The sequence below is a fragment of the Microchirus variegatus genome (assembly GCF_963457635.1).
Source record: "Microchirus variegatus genome assembly, chromosome: 15".
In the NCBI taxonomy this organism is placed as follows: domain Eukaryota; kingdom Metazoa; phylum Chordata; class Actinopteri; order Pleuronectiformes; family Soleidae; genus Microchirus; species Microchirus variegatus.
Window position 1 is genome coordinate 24826802 of NC_139816.1, and position 13312 is coordinate 24840113.

The 13312-nt window shown below is 44.2% G+C and overlaps 1 protein-coding gene across 1 annotated transcript in view; it reads left to right on the plus strand.

The window, feature by feature from the left end:
• The window catches only part of zeb1b (zinc finger E-box binding homeobox 1b), a 60499-nt gene that overhangs the window by 41978 nt on the left and 5209 nt on the right, over positions 1 to 13312 (plus strand). The window contains exons 3-6 of the mRNA XM_083902057.1: positions 5355 to 5516; positions 8013 to 8209; positions 8470 to 8575; positions 9029 to 10725. Coding sequence (XP_083758183.1) covers positions 5355 to 5516; positions 8013 to 8209; positions 8470 to 8575; positions 9029 to 10725 — 2162 coding nt within the window. The remainder of the gene's footprint in view (positions 1 to 5354; positions 5517 to 8012; positions 8210 to 8469; positions 8576 to 9028; positions 10726 to 13312) is intronic.

The following is a 13312-nucleotide window of genomic DNA, read 5'->3' on the forward strand; positions in this document are numbered from 1 at the left end:
GTGATTGAACTGCTGTGGTGCTTCATCCTTATGGTGTTTTGATGTCCCAGACATGTTCATTAGGACACCAGGGAACTAGTTTAACTTGGAGAAATAGTGTATAATATGGGACCTTTAAAATTTTACTTTCATGAGAAAAGAATGAGGAAAATAAACCAGTGAGGGATTACAGCAATGGCTTCACAAAATAATTGTCTTTTTATTGACAGTTGAAATGAAGTGTTAAGTTTCCTAAAAAAGATTGAGTTGTTTGCTCTGCATAACCTTTGAATAAGTATTTCAGTTTAGGCATGTATTGTGCTTTAAGGAAGTCTTCCATCTTGAGATGAATATTGCTCCACCCACATCATAATACTACCTTAAGTTTTACTAACTAAATAAATGATACTTGTTGATGATGACATCCTTTCATCCATGTATTGCATTCTGCCCTTTAGATTTCACTAAATCTGATGTATTGGACAAGTTTTTCACTGACAGCATCTTTAAACCTCTTTGCTCAGAATATGATCGATAGCTGCCCACAGCTATCTGTCATTCACCTTCTGTTTTTACTTTTTCTGACATCACTTGCTCAACTGCTGCTGTCCCATTTTATCATCAGCTCATGTGATGCAGACTGAGTTAAGGAAGGTTTTTGACGACGTGTGTGCACAGTCTGCAGTCTTTGTCTCATTGTGAAGCACAGTGTGTAAGGAAACAGGTACTACACGGCGTGGATTTGTAACTAAGGCAGGAAGCGTGATATTAAACAAAGACAATGCCAACAGGGGGAGAGACCTTCAAGTGCAGAAAACAGCCTTACAACCTCAGAGCCCCAGTGAGGCGTATATGGCACTGGTGGGCATTAGAGGGGCCTCAGTGAACTTCTTTTTACCTCAAGCCATGTGGAAGTGACATCAGAGGCAGCTCACTTCCACAGGAAAGGCTGATATCACACACACACTTCTCCATAACAACAATCGCAGGTGCTGAAAGATGTTTCAGGCTGGGACTAATGCTTCCACACTGACACTGTAGTATGTGCAACACTAACTAGCCCATATTATTAAATGCTTTGACATTGTCCCGCAGATTTTGGCTGACTCTTGCTCAGAGATGTGAGGAGGGAACCAGTGGTCAAGTTAACAAACTATCAATCTAATTTAGGGAGGGACTTTTTGTTTTAGAAAATTCCTCTCTGGTGATTTTACTTACAGTTTCACCTCCGTCAGTTTCAGTTGTGCATGTAGACCTGTGGTGAGTGTAGCCACCTATTCCCCAGACTATGCTGTCATCCTCCCCACCACTCTGCAGCTGCACCTCTGTGCATAAAAGGAAACTTGGAGGAAGAATAATGTCATTGGTTTTGGCCGGGGCCCACGTACATTAAACACTTTAAAACAGCAAGCTGGCTGTGCTTCACAGTTATGCCTGATCAGGCATATTTGCCTTCACTCATATGCATGAGCGTGCGCACACACACACACACACACACACACACACACACACACCTGTCTTTATACTTTCTTGAGCTCCTCATCTCATACATCAAACAACATCTCTGCTGCCACACTGGCTCGGACTGATGAAACGCGGAGAAAGCCACAGTCGTTTAAACAAACACACTTCTCTCGTCTCTCATCCCTTCATCCCTCCCTCTGTTGGTTTCACTTCTGAGAAGAGAGAAGTCTCTGGTGCAGCCTTGAGAAATGACCACCACCCACTAATCTTCTCCTCGGCGCAGCCTAGTTTGCTTCAAATTAAAGCCCTGACCCCACCCCCCTTCTCTTGAGACTGCTGCACTCCAAAACCAAACAGTGGTTTTTCATCACTTTGCCATCTTGTGCGAGATCTTTTCCACAAATCCTTTCTCTTTTTTTTTTTTTTTTTTTTTACACGACTCTACTGTGTCTCTTGTTCTGAATCATTCCTCTTGATTATATGGTATCATGGGCCCCCTGGTCGCTGTCATTACTCATTCACACCTAAATGATTATGTAGTAGCTTAGCAGCCCAGCATTGAGGCAGTAAACTGCAGCCTGCTCTCTCTCTCCTCTAACCCGATGACTTACTCCAGGAGATAAAAGGTACAGGAGAGAAAGCTGAGTTTTAAGAGCATGACTACGTCTGAGAGAATCGGCAGGGTGGAGCTGGAAAGCTTTGGAATCACGAGGCAGTGTCACACAAAGATATAATTGCATGGAAATAGAGCCTGAGGATACAAGAGAATGAATGTTGTACGTTTGATGGACACTACATGATCACTACTAGCACTGATGTGATGGTCCCTTGATCATATGTGCTGCAGGGACTCTGTGGACACTGGAACACCTACATTCCTGTGTGCTCTATGTCATGATGTGATGTTAAAAGTGAGCCACCCTCTGCACAGGAAAGGGGAGAATCTCTCGAGACAGCACAAATGTCAAATAGCATAAATCAAGAAGGAAGGAACTCATCCTACATTTTGAATTGCCACACATCTGCTATCTATTCCACAGCCTCTTTACTAGTGATTGTGTTTGTGAAAATCCTTATCTGTGATGTGACAAAATCTACGAATATGGTCTGGATGCACGACCACAGGAAGCAGTGGGGGCAGAGGTTGGCCAGGCCAGGAAATGCATCTTGGGAGAGTGTTGTATCATGTTGCAGAAATGTAGGCAGCGAGCGATGAGAGAGGAGTGTGGGAAAGAGAAGAGGAGAGGCGAGGTGGTCGACCGATTTTATTCTAAGAGGTACGCTAGTAAGGTTATGCTACGTTTTTTTTTTACACCAGCACTGCAGGGTTCTGCTACAACCACACAGGGGCAGAGTTCTGGGGCAGATTTTATCTCGTGCAGCGGTGAATTCGCATCGTCGAGTCAGCACACTGTATGATGTTTCATGGGAACATTCTGATAACACAGAGTTACCTCCAAGAGGCTGTGAACCTTTCTTACAAAGGATATGGTAGCCACACACACACACACACACACATAGAGATAAGCTGAGAAAACAACAGCTTGTCATAATTTTACACCACAGACCCTTGACTGGGACCCACACTTAACACACATGGTCAACTTTTAGTAGTCTGGAGGTGTGTTTGTGTGTTTTGGAGATGAAACTCAGCCATGTGAGCACTTTCTTGCATGGATGCTACATATTTTACTATACTTGGGGCCAATTCCAATTCCTATCTTAACCCTCAATCTTAACCTTCAAGCTCAACCCTTATTTTAACTGGCCCTCAAAACCAAGTGTTGAGGGTTATTTTGTCACTTAGAAATGGGACACCCCTTAAATGCAGATATGTCTTCAGACTGTGGGGGGCAGAATAACATGAGAAGAAGATCACATTTACGTCACGATTTTTTATTTATTATTTTATTTCAGTCAAGTTATTAGGTTGTCAGTTAGTTATAAGATGATACTCATACAAATACCACAACCACGGACATATTCAGCTGACAGTTACCACACACCACGACTTATTGAAGGGTAAACGATAGCAAACGATCGCTTGTGCGCACCGGCCGGCTATTGACAAAAGATCGTAAAATAAAAATAAATGTTACGCAACAATGACGTCAGTAATCCATAATATGGGCCTAAACTAAGATAATACAATGGTTTTCATCATTTTTATATCTCTATTAAAGAAGAAAATACTTAATTTGTATCGCACTCGCTTCGCTGCTTTCGACGCCATCTTTCTTATGTGAAAACATGCAATGCATTCTGGGTAGCCCTTGCTCCCAAGGGTGGTGTCAGAAAATCTCAATATTGAGGGCGATACAGCCCTTAAACTTTCCCCTCAACTTAATTTTTCTGAGAATCGGGACAGCACTTGCACTAGAGGGAGCGCACATTTTTGAGAGTTGAGGGTAAAGATTGAGGATTAAGCAAGGAATAGGAATTCACCCTTGATCAAGAGCCATCATAATTGAGACAAATATAGAGTTGAATTGAATAAAAAATTCCGATAGGTCCATCTAGCTTAGCCTAAGGACAGGAAACAAAGCGTTTCTAAACTTCAAGCTAAGATAACTGGCCATTAACCAAAGCTTCATGGTCAAGGGACTGGCATGGGAGTGGTTTTGTTTTTATAATCTACCTCTTTAACTAATGAAGATGCTAAACATCAGGTGAACATGTCCAGTGTGCTGCTCCATTTTGAATTGCTGTTCAGGCTGTGGGAAAAAGTCTATTATGTGTTGCTGACCCTCCACTGTGGAATGAGAATTTGTCAATCTGACATTCTCAGCACCTGCTGTTGGTTTGTTTCAGGGGCTGGAGGTTTCTATGAATGGTCTTTAATAACCATAGCAACAAATGGCTGCACATATTGTTTTGTAGCTTTATTAAGGTGCACCAGAGGAAGCCTGAGCAGTACTGGAATTCGCTGTGTATCCGTGAGTCATGAAGCGCTACACCTGTTCCCATCTCCATGGAGAATGCAGCTGGCCCCGTCTTTCAACGCCCACAATTCACAAAACACAATTCTCAAATCTCCACTCAGAAGGGAGCGCTCTCAAATCGGTCCATAAAACATCTGCCTTGTAAACATTATCACAGGATCTTTGGTAGCCTAGGTTACCTTTTAGCTGATAGGTCACCCTTGTGTTTATTCTCAGTAATGATAACGCACAGACACTAACATATCTGGAGAGGAATGATGTCTGCTGTTTTCATTGAAGACACACTATTCTTGGTTCTGGGATCCACGTCAGGAAGTGCTGGCTGAGCAGGGACGATAGGAGGAAAGGAAGCTTTCATGTATCATCAGGTTACACTTCCCACAAGCCTGCTGATTGGTAATTAGTGCTCGTTATACCAGCTAGTTGGCCTCATGTGATGTAGAGGAAGAACGTGCTCAGGTCTCACATGCAGGTTCTCATTTGCCTGGATATTAAGCACAGTCTGAAGGCCAAGCCTCTCCTGAGAGGAGCGCACCATCTGCATGTGTGTTTGTGCGTATATCTATCTGCCACAATACGTCAGGATAACATTCATCACCTAATTATCAGTCCCAGTTTTAACAAATACCTTACCTAACACTGTGAATAATGGCTTGCCATTCAATTCTTACAAAAGGCTTAATGCTCATACTGTAGCCTGTGGCCTTTGATGCTAATCAGTTGTCTCATCCATCATGCTGCTGAACATGTCATGATCCAGGGCTTGGGACTGTAAGATCCAGCTCAGCTATAATGACACTTAGGGTGACATTACTGGATTATCACATTTCATATAGAAAGGTTACATTTTCACATACACAGCCTTTGATGACAGGATAGTATGTATGCCTTGAAATAACATCAGTAATGCCTTTTTGTTGCAGACATGACTCTAATCAGTTTGTGTGTGTGCTCTTTGGTCCATCACAGTGAAGGAAGATTGTGTGTCAGATGGTGAGGACAATGTGAGCACAGATGCTTTGGTGGAGGAGATGCTCCAGCAAGGAGACACAGCCGTCATCTACCCAGAGGCTCCAGAGGATGAGCTGCAACGGCAGGGCACGCCTGATGCCAGCATCCATGACGAGAACGGTAATAGACGTCAACGAAAAGCATTCAGGCATCATCCATCCATCCATTTTCTACCACTTTGTCCTCCACATGAGGGTTGCGGGGGTTGCTTTGCCAATCTAAGCTGACATAAGGGCAATAGGTGGGGTCACACCCTAAACAGTCCTGCCAGTCCATCTCAGGGCCACATAGAGACAAACAGCCATTCACTATCACACTCACGGTCAATTTAGAGTGTCCAATTTATCTAATGTTGCATGTTTTTGGACTGTGAGGAAACCTGAGAACCCAGAGAAAACACACACACACACACACACACACAGGGAGAACATGCAACCTCCATGCAGAAAGGCCCTTGTTTCAACTGGGTCTTGAACCCGGGGTCTTCTTTCTGCAAAGGCTAAAGTGGTGTGTGGCCCCATTCAGGCATAGTTCATGTTATAAATAAAGACAACCCTGTTGTGGGTACGCCTACTGTCCACACTATCCAAGATTTTTGTTGGTTTTGTTTTAGTTTGAAATTTGAAGAGATGAATTTAAGTCTGGATGGGCAATAACGTTGGAACTTTTGAAAACTATGAGGAATTACCTAAAGTCTCTTTCTGATTAGCTGTTATTAGTCAATTCTCCACCATCAGCTTCTATCTCCACTTACTTTCAATTTCACCTCGTTCAATATCTCTGAACATAAATCCCCACTCTTCATTTCCACTATTTTTTGGATATGGTGAAAAGGCAATTGGTTAGCCAACAGCCAGTCAGACCAATGATCCGGATGACAGGAATGATGGCTATTGAGTAATGAGACTTTTACCATTTTTTAACAGTTGATCGAAAGACAGCGGCTGTTTGGTGGCTGCCATGTTCAACATGGCAGCCACCAAACAGCCGCTGTCTTTCGATACAAAAGCTGCGAGATGTCGATACTCTGTCACAATCGTGACATTTTTTAGGAGATTCGGAAGAACAGCTAATGAAATATACTTCCTGTTTATACCAACATAGACGTGCCCAAAGTACATGAATGATCACGTATACTCTTTCAGCAGATTTTCATTACGCTCGTCAAGCTGGACGATCATTTTCATATTAAAGGTGAAGTAAATAGTTTATAGTGCCATCTAGAGGAGAGGCTGAAATTTACAACAAAGAACTGCTCCTCTGCTCACCCCCTCCCTTCCCTGAGCGCTACGGTATCCTCAGGCGGTCAAATGTCGTCCTCGTCGTCTTTCTCCGTGTCAGCAGATGAGGCGAGGGAGAGGGCGAGCTACTGTGGCCGTAGCAGACGAAGCGGAGAGAGTGGAGGCGGGACTTCCGCTACAAGTAAAGAGACGCTTGATTTGTTCTCTCGCGTTTGTCCTTACAGGCTCCCGTAGAAACATGGCGTCTCGCTGCTAACAGTGGCTATGCAACTGCGGCCTGCGACCATGTTATTTTACATGACTTTTTGAAACACTACGAAAATGAGACAAAAACTATTATACAGCGACTAAACAATGCAGGAGCACATAATATGTATAAAAAAGTGAATTTTGGGTCATATAAACCCATAAATACTACACAGTGTCCCTTTAAAACACCATTTTAAAAATGAAAAAAATAGTAGTAATATAGCTGCAGTGTTCCAAATTCATTGTCACACTAAAATACACGGTCACAAGCTCACAGTCAATGAGTTATCACGCTGTTATTGCACCTACTTAGGAATTACTTGCCCCAGGAGATAGCTCTGCTTGCTCCCCTTTTCATCTCAGGTGTTAACCCCACCCTGTAAACACCACTCTCCAACTTCATTACACACTCAGCAATTTGTTAACTGCAGCTCATTGGGCCCTTCACGGCTCCCGGCATTTAACCGTCTTCTGCAGAGCAAGACAAACGAGAGGGAGAGAGAAAGGGGAGGGGGAGAGAGAGAGAGAAATGGCAACACCTGGGTAAATTTGTCACATTTGTGTGAGCTCTGACTCACACCTACCTGGGTAATAATGTGTGTGCATTCTCATCCCAAGGCCCTCACCTGTCCCACACTAGAACTTAATACATCACCTTTTAATGAATTAATGCTTTACCTGTGTGGGAGAAAGGCAACTGAGACTCAGCTCAGACCGAGGCAGGTGTGTGCTGTTTACCGAGCTAATTTCTCTGACTACACGTGGGCATTCATTTTGAAACACACAACAGGCGATCAGGCTTCAGGCGTGTTCGCTGTAAGGGCTGGGATTTGTGTCTGCTAAAAGTACAGTCCTGTAAATAAAATGTAGTCCTGCTTTGGCAGTTAATTTTTTTCCAGACAGGAAGGTGTTACCACAGATCAGCAATCAGCTTTCATCTCGTTGGTACCTGGGTGCTGTTTACCTTTGGGGGAGGATCAGTCAGTGATTGATGTAGAGTGTTACTGCAGCAGGTCATGTGGAATATCAAAAAAAAAGCCCTGCCTGTTGACCATGTGTTTTTAACCCTTTACTGTGCTCCCCACTTCACTCATTGTATCTGTGTTTTCTTGTTTTTTTTATACAGGAACTCCTGATTCATTCTCTCAGCTGCTCACCTGCCCGTACTGCACTCGTGGTTACAAGCGTTACAGCTCCCTGAAGGAGCACATCAAATACCGCCACGAAAGGACCGAAGACAGCTTCAGCTGCCCTGAATGCACCTACAGCTTTGCCTACCGCGCTCAACTGGACAGGCATATGACAGTCCACAAGGGCGGACAGGTAAAAACTGACAAAATGGAAACTACTAATACTTGTGTCCTACTGACTTATTATGTAGTGACAAAGTGATACTAAGTTATGCAACCCTACACAGACGTTTGGTCTGTGTCTGTAGCAGCTCATCACCAAATGCCATAAATAAACATGAACTTTTACCCTTGACTGATTAATGATATTGTGACATGAAGTAGTGGTGGTTCAAAGGTTGTGTTTTCATTGTGTATCTCACTGAATGACCCCTCTCCCCTCTCGTTTGATAGAGACACATCTCACAGTCAGGGGGCAATCGAAAATTCAAGTGCACTGAATGTGGCAAAGCATTTAAATACAAGCACCATCTGAAGGAGCACCTTCGCATCCACAGCGGTGAGTGGACAACCTTTGTCACCCTGGCAGCATTTTGTGTGTATAAATGGATGTATGCATGCACTTGTGTAGTTGTGTAGTGTACATGTCTAGTCTGGTGTGCATCTTTGCCATCACCGCAGATGTTTCTGTCTCCACTCTACTATTTCTGTTTTATTTGGGTTTTAGCCTATCTCAAGTATTTAGAGATGTTTTATTGTGTTTTAGTCCACTGTGTACCTTTCTGTTATGGGCCATAATTGTGTTTCTTTTGTATTATGGGACAGCAATTAGAGAAGGGTTCCCAATGGTGCCATTACATCACTTTAAGCATCATTGAAAGGCATTAGAGCTTTTTCCTGACACTGCTCATGACAGAGCTTGCTAATTTGGCTTCATTCACTAATGGAAATCTGTTTCTTTCCCCCACCTCTTTATTACTCTCTCTGTGATACACACTGTGGTTTTATTCAGGAGAGAAACCCTATGAGTGCTCCAACTGCAAGAAGAGGTTCTCCCACTCAGGTTCATATAGCTCCCACATCAGCAGTAAGAAGTGCATCAGCGTCATCTCAGTGAATGGCAGACCGCGTGTGGGGAACACCAAGGCGCAGACCCAGGCTCCATCACCAGTGCCGCCCACACTGCCCTCAGTCCTCCGCACCCAGATTAGAGAGAAGCTGGAGCACAGCAAACCCCTGCAGGAGCAGCTTCCCTTCAACCAGATCAAGACAGAGCCTGTGGACTATGAATACAAGCCAACGGGGATCACATCTCCGGCTGTCACTGCCATGAACGGTGTAGTTTTTAAAGGATGTGCCACCGCTCCTCTGCAGGGCACAGTGCAAGCCGTGGTCCTGCCCACTGTTGGCTTGGTGTCGCCAATCAGCATCAACCTGGCAGACCTGCAGAACGCTCTGAAAGTCGCAGTGGATGGCAACGTCATTCGTCAGGTACTAGAAAATAATGCCAAAGGCCAGGGGCAGTTGAACTCGGGGTTAACCACTGGAATGCTCCACTCCCCACAGCAGCAGCTCATCTCAGCCATCAGTCTTCCTATAGTGGGTCAGGATGGAAATGCAAAAATCATCATAAACTACAGCTTGGACCAGGGCCAGCTCACAGCTCAAAACCTGAAAAAAGAGCCAGGTTCACCAGGTCAGACTACCACTAACACCGTCAAGTCAGAGAAACTCGCAGAAGACCTTACTACTGGAGGCCCCAGGTCCAACGAGACTAAAGAAAAAGAGGAAATGACCACTAAAACTTGTCTCCTGTGTGATAACTGTCCAGGTGGGCTAGAAGCACTCCATGCCCTCAAGCACTGCAAGAAGGATGGTTTCAGGCTGAACGGCGCAGGCCTGGGTAAGTCTGAGTCTGCTGTGGCCACCCTGCTGTCAGAAGGAGGACTCTGCAACCAGCCCAAGAACCTCCTGTCCCTGCTCAAGGCCTATTTTGCCTTAAATGCAGAGCCAACCAAGGATGAGCTGACCAAGATCTCTGACTCAGTAAGCCTGCCACTCCATGTGGTCAAGAAGTGGTTTGACAAAATGCAGGAGGGTCAAATATCACTGGGTGCTCCAACACCTCCCTCAGAGGAAGAGGACACTTGTGAAGACAAGAGTGTGGTTTCTCTGGTACCAGGGAAAGACGTGTCCACTATGATCTCTTCCGGGACCCAGGAAAGCCCTACAGAAGCCACCCCGGCCGAGGTCAACGGTGCTCATGGCTTGCCAGCCTCATCCTCGCCTCCGAGTCCTAGAGCTGCTGGTCTGGTATCAGCCCAGCCCCTTGTGAGCTCAGAGGGACCACTTGACCTATCGCTGCCAAAGCCCACTAGAGAGGAAGTGGAGCAAGTGGTGGCTAAATCCAGCATTTACCCATCTTCCTCCGCTCACCCGAACAATGAGGATGAACCCCTAAATTTAACTTGCACAAAGAAAGAGGTTTTGCCACTCTTAGGCATGGGCACCAGTCCTGCTGCACTGTATGCCAGCCAGCCAAGTGTCAATCCCCTTGACATTGTGACCACCATGCATTGCCTAAGGGCTCTAGCCACCAGTAACAAACAGACTATCCTGATTCCTCAGCTGGCTTACACTTATACCACTACAGCAAGCAGTCCAGCTGGAACCGAGATGCATGAACACATCAATCTCAACAGAATAAAGGTACGCAATTGTTAACATCTGACCTGAGTTTCACTTATTATTATTTAGAGCTTTGATTTTTTTTGGGGGGGGGGATTAGGCTTGCAGTTTCTTTCTTGCCTAGAGTTGAATGAGAATATTGACATAACTCTAACATAGAATGATATAAAAGTGTTATATTGTTATAGACCAATCCATCTAGCGGGGCCGCCATGACTGCGGTGGTACGCCGTCTGTTACTCACATTACAGTAGCGTGAGTAGTTGTAATTATTTACCTCCACCACTGATTAACTCAGCTACTTGACTTTTACATTGTGGTCATTTTGTTGCCCTAGTTAGAGCAACTTACGTCACATTTCACAATAACACCACATTGGGTTAATTTACTCTGTGCGACCACGGCAGCCTTGATAGAGGCGTCTAACGAGAGCTAGCTAAGCAGTGTTAGCTTAGCTGACATTATGTTTTCACGGGGTCGTACCTATGTTCCCCGGGTCCTATGTTCCCCCGTTTTTCCCAAAAAAGGTCCACTTTGTATGTGACAGGGGAACATAGGACCCTTTTTTTTGAAAAAGGGTAGGGTTAGGAATAGGGTTAGAGAAAGGGTCCTATGTTCCCTGGTCACATACAAAGAGGGAACCATAGGACCCGGGGAACATAGATACGGTCCCGTTTTCACTGTGTTAAGCTAGGCAGCCGCATGCTATTCATTGTGAGATTGACGCGTGTTATCCAAAAGTTACCGTGCTGTTGATATTGGGAACAAAGTCCCCTCTGTTAATATTCTTCATCCACTTCTGGCGAACATCATGGTCCTCACAAACAATTCCTTCTCTTCATGAGGTAAATTCAGTTTTTTTACCGAAGCTGAAGTTTCCCATTGCTGTTGGAGCAGCCGATAATTGCACAGGTTCTTCCAGGCTTCGTAGACATCATTGTCAAAAGTAATGCTGCATAAAATGTGCAGGTAAAAGTAGAAAATGTACTCTTCTTATAAGAACTCCCACTCAATCTTGCGCATACTGGAGGGAGACGCCAACGCAGCAATGGCTGCTTGTCTTCTTCCTGTACTTCACCAGATTCGTCTATACCAGGGGTGTCAAACTCATTTTCATTGAGGGCCACATCAGCATAATGGTTACCCTCAAAGGGCCAGATGTAACTGTCTTATAGAATAAATGTAACTATATGTAAACAAATATAATGTAAAAAAAAGGTAACGGTGATTTCTTTAGCCACAATAAAGCTAGCATTCACTGCCACATTGTTTTTGGTTGTGGCTTTTGTGAACAAATTCTGCTGCGATCACAGTCTCAATCTCAATTTCACTCGTCGCATGATGCATATGCAAGGATACACAGCGATCTGTCGGAAATGTAGTTTATGAGCGACGAATGCCTTAAAGCAGCATAGACTTATTTTAAGACATATTTTTAAGACTATATTTAATCGCTCGTGGGCCACATAAAATGATCCACATCTGGCCCCCGGGCCTTGAGTTTGACACATGTGGTCTATACTTTCAGCATCTTAAAAGTCCATAACATTCTTATAATTAAGCTTGAGACAACTCTCTGTGTGTTAGGCCAGCGTCATTCCCATGCTGCACACAGTGAGCTTTATGTAGAGACACACAGAGGCAACAGCAACAATGCACTAATAAAGCAAGACAATTGCATTCAGGAGAAAATGATTTGTTAAGCAGTTGTTGTTAAGCAGATGAACGCTTCTTGGCCCTACCTGCCTCTGTGCCACAGGTGTATACTCACAGAGTATAGTATTGCCTGAGTTTATTTTCAGATCAAGGGCACAGGATACACGTCATGTTACAGTCGATCATTTCTGTTCACAAAGAAAGACCACAGGCAGAATTAGAACATCAATAACAACGAACAACAAGTGTTTCAAGACTTGAAACAGAAGACATGGCTTTGACAGATTGTGACCTAACGTTTAGTTACCTAACGTAAAGCTGAATAATACATTGTTCATGGTTGTTTAAGAAGATGTTACGTGCTCTTTTATAAAAGGAGTGCTGGTTGGCAGATTTTGTTACCTTTCATAGGAACAGGTAAGCTGCATCAGGAGCTGTTTTGAGAAGCAAGTGGAGCAGAATCAAACTCTGAAGTCCAAATGATTACTTCTCATCGTTCAAAACCACTACAGCATTATAAATAGTGCGCAAGCAGCCAAAGTCTAATCAATAACTCATATACAGAAATGTCAGAATTCAGCTCTTTGTAAAAATAATAGCCCTTAATAGTTCTTCATTGCACAGACACCTAATGAGGCCCTAAAGATAGATGTGGGTCTCACTTGGTGTGTGTGTGAGTGATCTTCCTGGGCTGTCGCCCAGAGGACATGAGGCTGCACTTTGCTGCAGAGCCCCTATTGATCTGCTGGAATCTGTTTAAACGCCACACCTCCGCCTGCCTCATTGATTTATTGTTGTTGTATTATACTTTCATGTTAAGTGGATTGGCATAGGCCCGCCTTGTAAAAGAAGAGCCTCTTGTATATATATCTGCTGCTTCATGATGGCTCACATCATCGTTCACTGTATCAGTGCGTGAGCATGAGCAGCCCAGGGACAGAAGGAGGAAACT